Source organism: Notamacropus eugenii, chromosome 2 (assembly GCF_028372415.1).
Source record: "Notamacropus eugenii isolate mMacEug1 chromosome 2, mMacEug1.pri_v2, whole genome shotgun sequence".
In the NCBI taxonomy this organism is placed as follows: Eukaryota; Metazoa; Chordata; class Mammalia; order Diprotodontia; family Macropodidae; genus Notamacropus; species Notamacropus eugenii.
In genome coordinates, this window is record NC_092873.1 from 386,496,051 (window position 1) to 386,514,587 (window position 18,537).

Sequence of the window (18,537 nt, forward strand, 5' to 3'; positions counted from 1 at the left end):
ACACAGTTAGTAATTATAACTGTGAATATGAGTGGGATGAACTCTCCCATAAAATGGAGGCAGAAAGCAGAGTGAATTAAAAACCACAGTCCTACAATATGGTGTTTAAAAAACACATGTAAAGCAGAGAGATATACAGACAGTAAAGATAAAAGACTGGAGCAGAGTGCATTTTGCTTCATCCGTAGTAAAAAAAAAAAAAAACCAGGGATAGCAATCGATCTCAGACAAAGTAAAAGCAAAAATAGATTAAATTAAAACCAAATTACCAGTATCAAAAATGAAAAAGGTGAATTCACCACCAATGAAGAGATAATGAAAACTGTATGCCAATGAATATGACAATCTCAGTGAAATGGATGAATATTTACAAAAATATAAATTTCCCAGATTAAAAGAAGAGGAAATAAAATACTTAAATAACCCCATTTCCTAAAAAGAAATTGAATAAGCCAGCAATGAAACTCCTAAGAAAAAATTTCCAGGGTCAGATGGATTTAAAAGTGAATTCTATCAAACATTTAAAGAACAATTAATTCCACTACCATATAAATTATTTGGGAAAATGGGCAGAATCCTACCAAATTCTTTTTATGATATAAATATGGGGATGATACCTAAACTGGGAAGAGCCAAAACACAGAAAAAAACATTATAGATCAATTTCCCTAATGAATATAAATGCAAAAAATTTAAATAAAATATTAGCAAAGAGATTACAGCAACTCATCACGAGAATAATACCAGATGGAGTTTATACTAGGAATGCAGGGCTGGTTCAATATTAGGGAAACTATCAACATAATTAACCATATCAATAACAAAGCTAAAAGAAACCATATGATTATCTCAATAGATGCAGAAAAAGCTTTTGACAAAATACAACACCCATTTCTATTAAAAACACTAGAGAACATAGGAATAAATGGAGTTTTCCTTAATGATAAATAGCATCCATCTAAAACCATTAGCAAGCATTATATGTAATGAGGATAAGCTAGATGCATTTCCAATAAAATTAGGGGTGAAACAAGGGTGTGCATTATCCACTGTTATTCAATATTATGTTAGAAATGTTAGCTTTAGCAATGAGAAGAAAAAGAAATTTAAAGAATTAGAAGAGACAAAGAAGAAATAAAGCTATCACTCTTAGCAGATGATATGATGGTATACCTAAAGAATCCTAGAGAATTAACTAAAAACTCCATAAAATAATAAAAAATTTTAGCAAAGTTGCAGCATATAAAATAAACACATATAAATCATCACCATTTCTACATATTACTAACAAAGTCAAACAGCAAGAGATAGAAAGAGAAATTCCATCAAAATTATTGTAGACAAGATAAAATATCTGGGAGTCTACCTGCCAAGACAAACCCAGGAATTAAATGAATACAATTACAAAACACTTTTCACACAAATAAAGTCAGATCTAAATAATTGGAAAAATATCATGTTCATGGGTAGGTCAAGCTAATATAATAAAATGAAAATTCTACCTAAATTAATTTATTTACTCAGTGCCATACCAATTAAGTTATCTAAAAATTATTCTATAGAACTAGAAAAGATGACAAAATTCATCTGGAAAAACAAAAGACCCAGAATATCAAGGGAATTAATGAAAAGAAATGCAAGGAAAAGTGGTCTAGCCATATCAGATCTTAAATTGTACTATAAAGCAGCAATCCTCAAAATTACTTGTTCTTGTCTAAGAAATAGAGTGGTAGGTCAGTGGAACAGGTCAGGTACACAAGACAGCAGTAAACGACTATAGTAGTCTATTATTTGATAAATTCAAAGATTCTAGGTTCTGGATAAGGACTCACTATTTAACAAAAACTGCTGGGAAAACTGGAAAATAGCATGGCAGACACTAGGTACAGATCAACATCTCACACAGTATGATAAAGCCAAAATGGGTACATGATTTAGATATAAAGGCTGATGCTATAATCAAATTAGGAGAGCAAAGAACAGTTTGCTGTCAGATTTATGGAGAATGGAAGATTTTATGACCAACCAAGAGATAGAGAACATTATGAATCACAAAATGGATAATTTAATTACATTAAATTGAAAAGTTTTTGCAAAAACAAAGCCAATGCAACCAAGATTAGAGGAGAAGCAGAAAGCTGGGAAACAATTTTTATGGCTAGTGTCTCTGATAAAGGCCTCATTTCTAAAATATATAGAGAACTGCGTCAAATTTATATGACTACAACACATTCTCCAATTGATAAATGGTCAAAGGATATGAACAAGCAGTTTTCAGATGAAGAAATTAAAGCTATCTATAGTCATATGAAAAAATGCTCTAAATCACTGTTGATAAGAGAAATGCAAATCAAAACAACTCTGAGGTACCACATCACACCTATCAGATTGGCTAACACAACAAAACAGGAAAATGATAAATGATGGAGAAGATGTGGGAAAATTGGAACACTAATACATTGTTGGTGGAGTTGTGAAGTGATCCAACCATTTTGGAGAGCAATTTGGAATTATGTCCAAAGGGTCATAAAACTATGCATATTGAGCCTGCAATACCACTTCTAGGGCTGTATCCCAAAGAGATCATAAAAATGGGAAAAGGACCCACTTGTACAAAAATATTTATAGCAGCTCTTTCTGTGGTGATCAATAATTAGAAATTGAGGTGATGTCCATCAACTGGGGAAGAGCTGAACAAGTTGTGGCAGATGAATGTAATAGCATACTACTACTCCATAAGAAATGGTGAGTAGGTGGACTTCAGAAAAACCTGGAAAGACTTATATGAACTTATGCTGAATGGAGTGAGCAGAACCAGGAAAACATTACGGTACAGTACACAGTAACAGCAACACTGTATAAGGAGTCATTTTGATAGACTTAGATCCTTGCATTGCTGAGAAGAGCTACGACAGCTCCAAAAGACTCATGATGCAACATGCTATCCACATCCAGAAAAAGGAGTCTGAATGCAAACTGAAGCACACTATTTGCTCTCTCTCTTTTTATTCTTCTTTCTTGTGGTTTCTCCCATTGGTTATAATTCTTCTTTACAACATGACTAATGTGAAAATGTTTAATATGAATGTATATGTATAGCCTATATCAGATTGTATGCCATCTTGGGGAGGGGAAGGGAAAGCAGGGGGAGAAAATTTTTAAATTCAATGTCTTATAAAAGTGAATGGTGAAAACTAAAAGAAAGAAAAAAAGAAAAAAGCCCCCAAAATTAAATTAAATGTTTATGTCAATACTCACTCTCTGAATACCTTCTTCATTCACACACACTTTCTTGTAAATACGTTTAAACACTTTACTCAAACTGAAAGCAAAAAATCGGATGGCTCCCAGACGCAATTTGTGAGCCATCTCATCCAGGATTACAGAAGCTTCTTCTTGGATTATATCAGAAGACTCATGCGTTTCCCTGGAGATCTGGAAAGAAAGGGAAAAGGAGTCAATTTTGAAGTACTAAGCATAGATATTCTTTTCTTTCAAATAAGGATGAAGTATGAGATGAAAAGGCAGTTAGGTGATGCAATGGATAGAGCATGGGGTTTGGAGTTAAGAAGACTTCCTGAGTTCATATCCTACCTCAGACACTTACTAGCTGTGTGACCCTGGACAAGTCTCTTAACCCTCTTTGCCTCAGATTCCTCAATGGTAAAATAAGCTGGAGAAGGAAATGGCAAACCACTTCAAAACCATTGCCAAGAAAACCTCAAATGGGTCAGGAAGATTCCGACATGGCTGAAATGACTGAACAACAAAATGAGATGGAAAGGACTTGAACCAGAGTCATTTCTACTTCTACAAAATCTCTCAAATACATCTTCTTTTCTCTCTCACACTCACTTAGTTCAGATTCTCATTATCTCTCCTCTAGTCTAAACTGCTGTAATATCTTCCTAATTGTTTTCTGGATGGATAATCTTACCTTCTTCCCCCTCTAATCCACTTTACTCTGCTCCATATTAGTTTTCCTGAAGTACAGCTCTGGTTAGGATATCCCACTGTTCATCAGCTTTCAGCTACTCATCAAATAAAGTGTTCTGGCAATCTGTCTGCTTCCTCATTTTTTAGCTTTATTTCCCAGCATTCCCGTCATGTAACCTACGTTCCAAATAAACACAGGACTAACCAGCTATTCCCCATGTATATTTGTTCCAGTGTCTTTATACATGCTCTTTCCCTCTGCCCTTCCCCACCAAACTCTCTTATTGAACTCTTTACCAAAGCCTCAAAGCCAAATTCTCTTACTTATGGCTTTTCATAACTTGCTCATGAGGCAGGGGAAGCCGTGGTCTGTCCTATGTGCTAAGGCTCTTTTTTACTTTCTCTTCACATCACCTCTTCTCATCAACCAGTGGCTGGCCAATATTGCCCCTCATTTTTATCATGTGTACAACCCACCATCTTTGTTTTTAATGTGCCATGACTTGCTCAAGGCAATGGTGCACTTTTCTTAATTCTTCAGACTGTAGTGTTCTATGACTTAAAGATGGATTTGCTTCAGAAAGAAACTTGGAGTCACTAATCAATCAATCCACAAGCATTGATTAGTTCTTTACTATGTGCCAGGCACTCTGCTATGCATTGGTGATAAATTTTAAAAGTCCCTATCTTCAAGGAGCTTACATCCCAACAGTGGAGATAACCCACGTAAATAAGAATAAATAAGATAACTAAAGAGTAGATAGAAAATAATATTAGAGGAGATAGCATTAACAGTTGTGGGGACCAGGAAAGACTTTCTAGAAGAGGTGAAGCTTGAAAAGAATTTTAAAGGAATCTAGCAATTCTAAAAGTTCAATTGCTAGTGGGGAATTGCTAGTACAAACGAAAGGGGATAGGAGATGGATTGTCATGTGTGAGGAATAGCAAGTAAGCCAGTATGGCTGGACAGCAGACATACTGAGTATGAGATATCTAAGGGAAATCCAGCCGGAAACGTCCAACAGGCAGTTGGTGATGTAGGACTGGAATTCAGGAGAAATGCTCCTACTACCATCATTAAAACAAAGAGACAACAAAAACACTCCATGTGTCTACTGATTGTTGAAGCATTGAATAAACTATGCTATATGAATATAATGAAATATTAATCGACCATAAGAAATGGAAAAAAATAAAAAAAAGTTACAAGGAAACAGGGATTCATACAAAGTGATGCAGGACAGTAACAGCAATATTGTAATGAAAATTAACTGTGAAAGACTTAGCTACTCTGATCAATTCAATGATCTAAGTAAGATAATTCTAAAGGACTCATGATGAAAACTGCTGTCCACCCCAGAGAGAGAAGTGATTGACTCTGAATGCTGATGGAAGCATATTATTTTTCACCTTATTGTCCTTGCCTTTTTTTTGTTTGTTTTACAACATGGCTTATATAGAAATGTGTTGTGCATGACTTTACGTATGTAATAGGTATCATATTATTTGTCTTCTCAACGGGTTGGGGAGGGAGTGAATTTGGAACACAAAAATTAAAAAAAAAAGAATGTTAAAAATAAACAAGTAAAATACACGAAGAAATATAGGATAAAAAGAACAGAACCAAACAAAAACTTGACACTGACTACAGTATAGTAATAAAACCCTCCCCAAAATCTCAAAGATTAACTAGAGAAAAAACAAGTTTATATGAGGATATGGCAGCTAACAACATGATTTTGCTATTTTATTGCTAAAATAAACATTTTTCCCTTTTCTACACTAACTAAAAACAGGAGAGGTTTACAGTTTCAAGTGTAATTTTTTCCCTCCTTTTTTGTGCACTTGAATGTCTGTGTTAATGGTAACAAAGTTTATTTCAAATTGCTTTTAATAAGCTCTATTGATGCTATTTCCAAGTGCATATTACTCTATAGCTCCACTCACAATTTCCCTAACTGCTTAGACCAGGGATGCTTAACCTGGCTTCATGGACTTTAAAAAAAAACATTGTGATAATTGTGTTTACATATGATTGGTTTCCTTTGTAATCCTGTATATTTTATTTTATGCATTTAAGAACATTACTCTAAGAAGGAGCCTATAGGCTTTTCCAGACTGCCACACAGGTCCATGACAGAAAAAGGTTAAAGATCTATACCCTAAACCAAAGCTCTCTTCCTCAGTTAGCACTCCTCAATATATGTTACATAACCTCCTCATAGAAAGTAAGTTCCTTGAGGTAAGGACTACCTCTATTTTATACTTTTAATCTCAGGGAGAAGCACAAGATCTGATGTATAAAAGCTCATTGATTTGTTTACGTGAGTCATAATTCCAACACTGTCCCCACCATCATTTCTATATTGAATCTACTTTAAGAAACCCCTCCACCAAAAAAAAAAGTTAAGCAAAAACATTCCAAACTGTAACCCCATTTGACAATATACAGTATTGTCTTAGCAGTCCCCCACCTCTCTACCAGGAGGAGCGTTGACTCATTTATGCTCCAGGACTGTCTCTGGTTTCTCCATTCCTCAGTGTTCAGCTTCTCTGTGGTGAGCTTTTCATTTACATCACATTGTTCTCTTATTTGTTTCTGTCGCTCTGTATCAGTTTATACAAATCTCATTTCTCTGAATTCCTTTTATTCATAATTTTTTAACGCACAACAATATTACAATATATCTACGTCTCATAATTTTTCAGCTATTCATCAATCTATCATCATTTAGTTTCAATTTCTTTGCTATAACTTTTTTGGTATCTATTGGCCTTTTGTTTTAGTCTTTGTCTCCTTGGGAGCATAGGCCTAGTAAAAGGACTGCAGAATCAAAGGGTATGAACGATTTGGTCTAATATAATTTTGTATTAGATTAAGAAAAAGCTGGCAGATCAAGAAACAAAATAGGGGAAAAACAACAGACCCTCATCATCCACTATTTTCAAATCAGTAGCTTATCTTTTGTAGAGGTACCAACAACAATAATGATAATCTGTCATTTATATTGTACCTACTATGTGCCAGGCACTTTGATAAGCACTCTATTCATTTGATCCTCACAACAATCCTGTGAGGTAGATGCTATTATTATTCCATTTTACAGTTGAGGAAAATGAGGTTGAGTAAAGTGACTTGCCCAGGGTCATACAGCTAACAAATGTCTGAGGCTAAAGTTCTTTCTGACTCCAGGCCCAGCACTCTATCCACTGACCAACTGTCTAAAAAAATGGAAGGTGGCAACAAGAATGACATAATACTCTGTACAGAATAGGTATTTAATGAACATCTACTAATTAAATTGAGATACTGAAGTAACTCAGGACAGCAAAAGTAGAGAGCCAAAAAGTTCCCAGCAATGGAAGGATGGGGTGAAGATCAGATCCTTGCTTCTCATCCTTGAGTACCAAAACAGAGGAAGCAACTGAACTACAGAGTCTGAACTCAAGATTAATCTAAAATAGGGTACACTAATCAACTGATTTAAATAATCTTAGTCATATAGAAGACAAAGAGCAAAATAAAAACACCCAAGGGAAAAGTACTGGGACATGAAAGAAACAAAATGCTGAATCCAGCTGATTGTAGCAATGATAGGAACCACTCACCTGCCTGATGATATACTGAACCTCCTCAGATCTGAGAACAGTACGTTTAATTTTATCTGGCTTGCAAGGGCAGAGTCCCTTGTAGACGGTAGGTGTGTAACATTTCATTGCATATTTCAGGTCACTGAACTGCCGCCTCTCTTCCAATATATCTTCAAATTCATCCCACTTTTTCAGTTCTTTCTGTTGTAAAGGGCAAAAAAAAGAAAACAGTGAGAGTATGAACTTAAACTTAAGTTGATGATTGTAGGGGTAAAATTTTATTTCTAAATTATCTGTAATATTATTACATGGTAAGGGATTTTTTTCCCCAGTAGATAAATTCTTGTCCTGATGTAAAATATACATATAATAAAAAACAAAAATATAAATATTGCTAGGTCTAGCAAATGTATGTTGAACTACCAGTAATATCCTTTACACTATTATCATTCTGCCATCAAATAAAAGTTCTGGGAGAAAAGTGGATCAAGGAAAATCAGCACTCCTTTTGGTAAAATTAAACAAGTATAGAATTAATAAAATTCTAACTATTTGATTGTACCTGCCTATTTACAGATTTCTCCTACCTTTATGATGTTCTAGACTTTATTTTCCAGGGAAAAAAGAGTTACCATAACCTACCATTTCTTCATAAAAATGTCCAACAATATACGGTTATCCTTTCCACATCACAACACTCCCCATCATAGTTTCAATATGCTGTAAGTCAGCATAAGTAATTAAATGGGAATTTGGGGGGAGTTTTGAGGCAACTGAAGATGACATGGGAAGCCCAGCAGACGACATAGAGCCAATGACTAAATACTTCAATTTTACAATATTTACCAAACCTTAACCCAAATTTTACAATAACATACTGAAAACATCACATAAAAGAAAAAGACTTCTTCTCTGGTATGGAGGGCGAAAATTTTTACACAGATTTTCCAGATCAAGGGAGTGCAGTGCTCCTAAGCCCTTCAGCATGGGAGGGACAATTATTATATTATAGAGTGGAAAGGATACTGGATGTGTGACCATGCAAAAAGTGATTTTTACCTCTCTGACACTTAGTTGCCTTATCTGCAAAGTGAGGATAATTATACACATCCTATCTTATAGGTTTGCGTGAAGAAAACGCTTTGTAATGCATACAAATATATTATAAATATATGTGACATACAGAGAAAAATATTTATATAGTGCATTTATATGAACAAACGTGCTATGTAAACTATAAGTCACTGTATAAATATAAGCTATTACCATCAGGCAACATTCTACATAGACAGGCAAAATTTACAAAATAAAATCGATAACACAAACATAGTGGTCTTGAAATTTCTGTCACTTACTTTCTTTTTTTTAAAATTCAATTTTTTTTTATTTTCAGTTCTAAATACTCTCCCTCCCCATCTACTGAGAAGGTAAGAAATAAAAAGCCCTTTGCAAATATGAAGTCATACAACATACCCATGTTAGCATGCTCTGAAGAAAAAAAATAAGCTTCAATATGTATCCTGAATCCATTTGTTGTCTATCTAGACATAAACAGCAATTTTTTTTTTTATCATGAGTCCTTCAGAATTGTGGTATGGTATGTAGCTGTGTTGATCAGCAGTTACCATCTTATAAACTTGTTTTAAATAGGCTACTATTTATTACCAGTTTATCTCTATTGAAAGAATTTAACTTTTAAAAAGTAAGTCAAAGTGTGGGGATAAAACTTAAAAGAATTAAATTAAAATAGATCTGTACAAATGGTAAGATAAGAAGGTACATTAATGAAAAAAAGTAATTGATAAGGATAAAAAGGAAGTCAAAATTTTCCTTAGACAACAAACTTCTTGTGTGGGGTCCTGCAAACAGAGATAATCAATAACTTTTTTCTTTCTTTCTCTCTTTGTTGGCAGTTGTATCCCAACTTCCTTTCCCTCCCTTTTCTAGTCCCCCTCATTGGGGAAAAATAATTCTCTAATGAATATTCAGTCAAGCAATTGTACCAAAAAAAAAAATAAGGTGGGCAGCATGCATCATCTTTAATCTTCCGGAACAATAATTGAGTCATCAATCAGTGTCCTTAAGTTATTAAAAGGTTTTATCTTTACAATATTGTTGCTATTAATTAACATTAACTGACCATATTTTAGGTTCAACTAAGAATGATGATATTCCTGACCTTTAAGAAGCTATAGTTTGAAGGAAAACATTTATATGACTATTATATTACTATGTAAGCATTATATCAATAATAAATATAAATAATAGCTCCTCAAGAAAATCTATGGCTAAAAAAGAGACTGGTTTATCAATATGGATAAGGAAAAGCAAGTTTGTGGAAGATGAAAACTGCCCATATTATAACATGCAGTTATTAAACTAGCCTATCAGTAAGTATCTTGCATGGGCATTACAGATGGACAATCAGCAAAATTAAACATGAGACAAAATGGGTTATATTTGAGCAACTGTGAAATGATTCTAATAATCCTAAACTCCTTGATACAAAGAGTCATATTGACACCAACATTCGAATGATGCTGGTGGGTCAAAATCAAAGAACACCACAACCTCTAAAAGAGCAATGGGGAGATATATGGTGGTTAAATTTTAAGCAGGCTTTAGCTTACTTGTTCCAAAATTGGAACAAAAGATATTATCAAGGAATGTATGTCAAAGGAGTGAGCTGACCATATGAGGAGGAGCTATGACAAATGGACAGACAGCACCATTGCTGCATTAGTATCCATGAAATGTTAACAGACCTAGAAGAAGATCTTCAGGATGTTGACTGGAGCCTTTATGGAGGATTTATCAGAGGATATGGTCAAAAATCACAAAGGAAGAGAAAGTATGAATGGGTTACAATCTGGACCAGTGGAAGAAGTACCCACAATGAGGAGACCACAGATCTAGATCTAATGAAGTACTGAAATATTAAGGTGAAGAGTCTATTGGGAAGACTTTGCCAAAAACTGGAACTGTGGTATAAAATAAGCTGAGAAGACAATTGTTCTAGTGAAGATAAACTTTACTCAAAAAAAAAAATACTTTGGCATGTTAACCTGCTATCTGGGTAACCTTGGGTAAGTTATTTAAACTTTCTTGGCCTTAACTTTTTCATCTTCATAGTTGTACTAGATGGTCTCTGAGGTTCTTTCAAATTTTCTGACTCTAAAATACCAGGGTTTCTTCCTAACCTGTTTTATCAGAGCATTTATTTCTCTCCTGCCCAATCAGCCTTCAACAACTGAGGTTATACTCCACAGACCACTGTCAGAACCAAGATCAAAGGAAAGGAACAGTCTCTGGTAACAGAGAGTGTTTGTCACTGTGTGTCAAGTATCACATATTTTGAAGCAAATCTGCAAGGAAATATCTAGGAGAGAAAATAGTAGATGATTCAACAGATGTCTAAAACTATTATTTTGCCTAATAAGCAACTAAGATGAAAATGCTACATACAATGAACAAACTTCCTGAACACTGTGACTACAGATTAAGTCCAAAGTCCTTAGCCCAGAATACAAGAGCAGCCCATAATCTGGTCTCAACCTATTTTTCCAGATTTACCTCATGTTCCTCTACAAAAGTTTCCTAATATAATGATTATGGAAATGATGGATGGTCTTTGGTTGGGACTTTGGGATGAGAGGGTTCAGGGAGAGGGAAATAAGAAATAGTGGTTAGGGGATAGAGAATGGAGTTTGAATGATGACCTACAAGGGGTTCAGAATCTCTGGAATAAGTAGGGTATCACTATGTGTGAAAATGTTTTTCATTGGTCGGAAGGTGCTATTTTTCATGCCAGAGGAGGCTAGAGATTAGGCACGAGCAGCACGAGACAGAAGGGATTTGACCAGATGGTCAGATCAGAGGCCTTGTTTCACTACTCCTTTTTCCTCCAAAGGCTGGTGATGAGGCAAGAGACAGTGGAGCAGGAGATGGAAGTCTCACTCTCTACCCACTTTTCTTCTTCTCTCAAGAGACAGGTGCAGTAGATGAAAGGTCTTCAGAAGGAAGAATGCTCTTTGCATGGAGAGCTCTTCACATCTTAGCGGGGAGATCAGGCAGGCAGCTGGAAGTGGAATTCTTGTGGGCAGGGACAAGTTGTATTTGGGGCAGATGGAAGTTACTTGGTCAGATACCACCTTTCTTCAGGGGAAACCCACAATAGAAGATGAAAGACTTGGTCAGAGGAAGGTCTCCCTCCTCTTCAACAGTCAATAAATATTTATTAAGTGCCTATTTGTGCCAGGCACTGTGCTAAGCTCTGGGGTTACAAATATGAAAAAAGGATGGTCCTTGCCTTAAAGAAGCTATCAATCTAATAGTAGAAGACAAAAAGAAGCTGAAAACCAGGGTGAGGAAGTGAAAAAGTAGAGAAGCCAGAGAAACCCCAAAGTAGTACATTCAGGTAAGAAATGAGGAAGTATTCTGAGCTGGATACTCTCCTTAAATCCCCAATCAGAGAGGCAAAGAGTAGTGATGGGGTGGAGTACAACGTCTGATGAGATCTTCTTACAGGATGATGAAGTTATCTTAATAATGAGCTTCCTGGGGTGTCCTAAAATAAGGAGGCCAGTAGTGCAGCATCACCTGAGGCTACAGATAAGGCTGGTGAAACAGGAGATAGAAGTGTCCCCCAAGTTTTTTGCAGGTGGAAGTTGGATTGAGGCCAATGGCAGTCAGCTAGACCCCTTGCAGCCTTCCCTCAGGGGACACACACACACACACACACACACACACACACACACACACACACACACACACACAGAAGGAGATCTAAGGCTAGTTAGAGGAAGGTTGCGCTCCTCTTCTCACCTGATGCTGCAGATCAGGCCACTAAAGTACGAGAATTACTGTGTCTGAACTCTGACATCCTGGTTTCTGATGTGCTGAATAAGAATGTGGAAACAGTATTAGAGAAAACAAAAATGGAAAGAGCACTCAGGACAGGAGTTTGACACCTCTGAGTTAAGGGATCAATTTTCAAGTTATCTAATAGGAAACAAAGATCAAACGTAAGAAAAAAAAATCATACTTTATTGCTACAAAAAAGCAACTAAGAAGATATTAGTAACTACTGACCCATACACTTATTTTTCTCCTTTCCACAAAATCTTTATAAGGATATTTTCTATGGGTTCTGATGGTGATCACTTGAAAATTTAAGCAGAAAGGAAGGCTTTTGCAAACAATATTCTAAAGCAAGTCACCTTTTTATAGTCAATATGACGGGAAAGGATACAAAACCCCACAACATTTATCATTTTGTTATTTTAAAGGCTCTCTTCTAATTGTCTTCCATATATTTTAAGGTTACACAAGATTCATTGACAGACCCACAACAGAGATGACATCATTCTCTTAATTACGAGTGAAGCACAAAATAGGGAAATACATGTTTGTCAAGTATAACAAATCAGTCAGTCACTAAACATTTACTAAGCACCTTCTATGGAAAGGCAGAGTAGAAATTAGAAAAGTGGGGAAAGAGTAGAATATGGGATTTCATTTGGGACTTGAAGGAAGAAGGAAAACTCATAGTCAGAGATGAAAAGGGAGTGTTTCAGGCATGGAGGACAGCCAGAGAAAATGCCCAGAGTCAAGAGATAAAGGATCTTATTCACGGAATAGTAACAAGGCCAGTGCCACTGGGTCAGAGTAAATGGTAGGGGGTAAAGTAAGACTAGAAATGTAGGAGAGGGCTAGGTTAGATCGGGTTTTGAATGCCAGAGGATTTTGTATTTGATCACAAAGGCAATTAGGAGCCACTGGAGTTTATCTAGGAGGTGACCTTCGATTTAGAAAAGTTATTTTGGAAGTCAAATGGAAGATGTAGCGGAGCGAGAGGAAACATGAACTGATGAGGATCTGGATCAGGGTAGTGACAGCCTCCAAGTAGAGAAGGGAAGATATTTGAGAGGTATTACAAAGGTAAAACCAGCAGACTTTGGTGACAGATTAGATACGAGGATTAAGAACGAGAAGTCAAGAGTGATGTCTGGGTTCTGAGCCTGAGAGACTGAGAGGATAGTGTTGCTCTCAAAAGTTACAGAGAGTTTAGGAGGCAGGGGTGGGGTGGGAGGAGGTGGGGGGGGGGAACATAATGAGTTTAACGTTGGATTCATTGAGTTTAAGATGTCTGATGAACATCTAATTCAAGATGACTGAAAGACAATTAGAGATATGAGACTGGAGGTCAGCAGAAAGGTTAAGATAGAAGAGGTAGAGGTCTCCCATCCTATCAAGGGAGACAATAAATACAAATTTAAGAATAGAATAAATATATTCAAAATAAATGCAAAGTAATTACTAAGGGAAGCTGTAGCAGTTGGGTATAGAAGATAGTGTTTGTGTTTTTTCTTGAAGTTAGGGATTCTATGAGCGAAAATGAAAAGAAAGCATATTCCAGGTATGGGAGATGGTCAATGCAAAGGTACAGAGATGGGACAGTGACATATGTGAGAAACCAAGAGGAATCCAGTTTAGCTGAACCATAAATTGCAGGAAGGGAATGACATATAAAGAAGTTGGAAAGGTAAATTAGTGTCAACTTGTAAAAGGCTAAATAGAATTTACATTTTATCCTTAAAGCAATATGGAGCCACTAGAATTTGAGTACAGGAGTGACATGATCAGGTCTATGCTTAAGGAATATCATTCACACAGCTGTGTAAAAATGGTGAGGGATGCAGGGAGGGAAAGAGTTAAGGGAGGGGGATGAATTAGGAAGCCACTGAATTAAGGTGGTGGCTATGGAAGGAGAGAGAAGGAGGTCTTGTGCAGGAGTAGAAATGTCAAGATTTGGCAACTGAATGGATATGTTGGGTAAGGGACAGTAAAGACTCAAGGATAATAGTAAGGATAGGAACCTTGGACACTCAGAAAATGGTGGTGCTCTTACCAAAAATGGGAAAGTTAGGTAGAGGGGACAGTTTTGGGGTAAAGATAAAGAAATCTGTTTATGATGTGTTGAATTTGAGTTATCTCTGGGATATCCAGTATGAAATGTGCATTATAAAAAATAAGACTAGAGCTCAAGAAAGAGCTTTGAGTGGATCTGTATATGAATCTGCGAGTCATTGGAATAGTGATAATTAAATCCATGTAAGTTGATGAAATTACTAAGAGAGTATGGGAAGAGTAGATAGCCCAGAACAAAATCTTGAGATATACCTACAGTTTGAGTAGATTATATGGATAATGATGCAACAAAGGAGACTGAAAAGGTCAGACAGGTAAAAGGAGAACTAACAGAGAGCACCATCATGAAAATCCAGAATAGAAAGTGTGTTGAGGAGTAATGAGTTGACAACAGTATCAAAAAAGAACTAGCTATCATCTCTTGGTAAGAGATCATGAGAAGGGCTTTTCAGTATACTGAGTAGTGCCTCCCCTTCCCTGAGGGTCCACTGCCCCTTGGCACACTCCACCACAGTCATGCACTCAGATTTTTGGGAGAACACACTAAAAAATTACCCAGAACAAATCATTATGGTTTGTGATAGGCATTGCTGGATCCCTTCCTCTTCACAGAATCCCTAATTTTTTTTCAAGGAGCAGCTCAAGTACTACATTGATTACATCACTGAAATATCAAAGGAATTTTATTTCCAGTTTGGCTGATTTGTTGTTTGATGAACTATGCCCTAATTCTAGTGCTTTTGCCCATACTTACTGGGATTGTTTTCCTATCACTCTTTGCCTGTTTAGACTGTACATTAGCTTAAGTTGTGTCTCCTCCATAAAACCTTGTCTATTACAGATCTCAATTATCACCTCTTCCTTACAACTCCTATACAGAATTGGTAGAGGGGTCACTGGTTTATGATTCTTCTGTAACTCCTCTCAGTAAACATTTAATCTTTATTTACCCTTCACTGACAGTGGGGGTAACCAAATTTTAATCAAGTTCTCTAAAGGATTAAAATATTCTCCATGTTGACTTCATAAAAACACATATTTACACCAAGTTAAAAGTCTATCAAATAGGAAGGTAAATGCCTAATTATCTGTAATACTGCAATTATAATCTAGAAGGATTCTCTGACTAGTTTCCCTCCCCTCTAATAAATCTCCCTCATTGCTGCCAGGCTAACTTAAAACTCCACTTTCTTTATGTCATTTGTTCCTCAAAAGCCTTCCCTGCATGTGACAGAAACTTCCTGTAGAACCAATTCCTAATCTCTCAGTTAACATTCAAGGTCTTTGATCCATCAATCTGTAAACATTTATTAAACACTAGGTACTAGCCAATGAGATCAAAAAGACAAAAAAATGAAACAAACCCTGCATTCAAGGAGCTTAAATTCCACTTGGTGAGGCAACAAACACAAATATAAGTATATATAGAATACAAAATAAACACAAAGTAGTCTGATACCATCCTACTCATCCCACCTTCTTTCAAATCTATGGATAGAGGAAAAATTCATGATCAAACAAGAGAGAAAAGATGAAAGAAGATAAAATAGGAAATTTTGCTTACATAACATTTAAAATTTGTGCACCAATTCAATAAAGCTAAGATTAAAAGGAAAACAACTAAGGAGAAAAGTCTTTGCACCAAGTTTCTCCAAATAAAAAAATGGTCTCATTTCCAAGATATGTGAAACTGATTTAAATTTGTAAGAATCATTCTCAATTGACAAATGATCTAAAGGGTATAAGCTGAGAATTCTCAAGAGAAGAAACTCAACTTATCTAAAATTATATTAAAATATTCCAAATCATTAACAATTTGAGGGAATGCAAATTAAAGTAATTCTAAGGTTCTACCTCATACCCAACAGATTGGCAAAGATGACAAAAAAGGGAAAATGATGAATGTTGGAGAGGCTGTAGAGAAATAAGCAAATTGATGTTTTGTTTATATACCTTTGAATGGATACAATTATTCTGAAAAGCAATTGGAATTATACACAAAAGGTTAATAAATAGTTCATGTCCTTTGCCCCAGTTAAATCACTCAGGGCTAAGTAGAGGATGATCTGGAATGAGGAGAGACTTGTGGCAGGCAGACCAATCAGCAAGCTATTACTGCAAGAGTCCAGGTGTGAGGTGATAAGGAGCTGTCACCAAGGTGCTAGCAGTGTCAGAGTAGTGAATGCGGAATATGCATGAGAAGTCACAAAGGTAAAATCAACAAGTACTGGTGACAGATTGGATATGGGAGGTGGAGGTAGGGAAAGAAAGGTGAGAGAGGCTGAGGAATGAGCCTCAAAGACTAGGAGGGTGGGTATCAAGCACTAGGAAAGTCTGGAAGCAGGGAAGATTTTGGGGGAAAGATAACGAGTTTAGTTTTGGACAAGTTGAGATTAAGGACATCTAGCAGACAGTTGGAGATGCTAGACTAGAAGTCAGCAGAGAAGACAGGGCTATATAAGTAGACTTGAGAATCACCAGCACAGAGCTAATAACTGAATCTATGGGAACTAATGTGATCAAGTGGAATACAGAGGAAGAAGGGAACAGGACAAAGCCCTGTGGTTAAGGGATATGCCTTGAATGAAGATCCAGCGAATGAGACAGGAGTTGAGCCTATGTAACATAAATTTGTAGTGGAACTAGTCAGCTTCATGATTTTCTCCAACTTTGTTTAGCACTTTTGTTCACCCTGATCTCCCATATATGTACAAGCAGCAGATATCAGAAATGATCCAAGCTTGGTGAAAGATGGGCAATATGATAAGGGGACAAGGGACTGAAGAGAACCGTGTAGAGCTGAACTGGTTCAAGAAAGGGTCAAGATGGAAAAAAGGAGAGTGTAGCCAGTACAAGGGTGATGGCCTGGGAGAGAACTGAGGAGTCAAGGAATTGGAAGTCATGGTTTAGACAAAGATTAGGATTTGGGATTAAAAGTCAGAGGGAAAGGTAGAATGACAATAGACTATGATCAAGTAAATAAATTTCAGAATTCATGAACATGGATATAGTGCATTTGGGGGTGATGGCAAAATCAAGAGCACGACCATTTTCATATGTGGCTTTGGCAGAGGGGAGGAGTAAGTTATGGGAAAAAAATGTGAGTGTAACTAGAACACTACAAGCAATTACAGAGTCCATAAATATTTATTAAGTGCCAACTATGTTTCAGGCACTGTGGTAAAATCTGGGGATAAGAAAAAGGTATCTTCAAAAAGCTCACAATTGAAAGTTGAAAAGGGAGGGTAAAGTACCCATGCAGGGGCATGACAAGGTCCTGGTCCTGGGGGTGGGAAATGATCTAAGGATGTGTGAATTAGAGCTGATTTCATCATACTTGACAGAATGGCCTTTCTCCTCTACCCCAGAGGGGAGTGGTTTAATGCCTGACATAACAATATTTCTTCTCTTTCAGAAGACTAGGCAGCTGATGCAGTGCGATGGAATAGCACTTTCTCTCATCAAAAAGATAGGAAACTGGCATCTTTTCCCCTTACATCAAAGACAGGAGAAAAAGCCTTATATTTACCAAAATATTTACTGAATCTCTTTTTGTGGTAGTGAAATACTTGAAACTAAAGGGATGTTCATTAATTGGGGAATGGTTGAACACAATGAGGTCTATGAATATAATGGAATAACTATCATACCGTAAGAAATGAGAAAACAGACAATTTCAAAGAGATATGGAAAGGCTTGTATGAACTGATACAAAATGAAGTAAGAAGAACTAGATTAAAATTTATACTGTAACATCAGTATTATAAAAATATATAACTTTGAAGACTTTGATAAACTGATGAATGAAATGAGCAGAACTGGGCCAACAATTATACAATAACAGTAATGCTGTAAAGAAAAACAACTTTGAAAGCAATAAGAACTATGATCAATACAAATGACCATGACTCCTGAGGACTGATGATGAAGCGCATTATCTGCCTTCTGACACGAGGTGATGAAATTCAGAGAGCAAAATGAAACTTATTTTTTTGATCATGGTCATAGGGGAACTTGTTTTGACTATGCATCACCAGGAATTTGTTTTTCTTTTTCCTTTTTTAAAATCTGGTCCAAACC

At 36.2% G+C, this 18,537-nt stretch overlaps 1 protein-coding gene across 2 annotated transcripts in view; it reads right to left on the reverse strand.

Moving 5' to 3' along the window:
- Positions 1-18,537, reverse strand: part of GNPAT (glyceronephosphate O-acyltransferase) — a 42,081-nt gene that overhangs the window by 19,351 nt on the left and 4,193 nt on the right. For both annotated transcript variants that reach the window (XM_072647450.1, XM_072647451.1), the window contains exons 2-3: positions 7,546-7,728; positions 3,259-3,435 (exon numbers count right to left, since the gene is read on the reverse strand). In XM_072647450.1, coding sequence (XP_072503551.1) covers positions 3,259-3,435; positions 7,546-7,728 — 360 coding nt within the window. The remainder of the gene's footprint in view (positions 1-3,258; positions 3,436-7,545; positions 7,729-18,537) is intronic.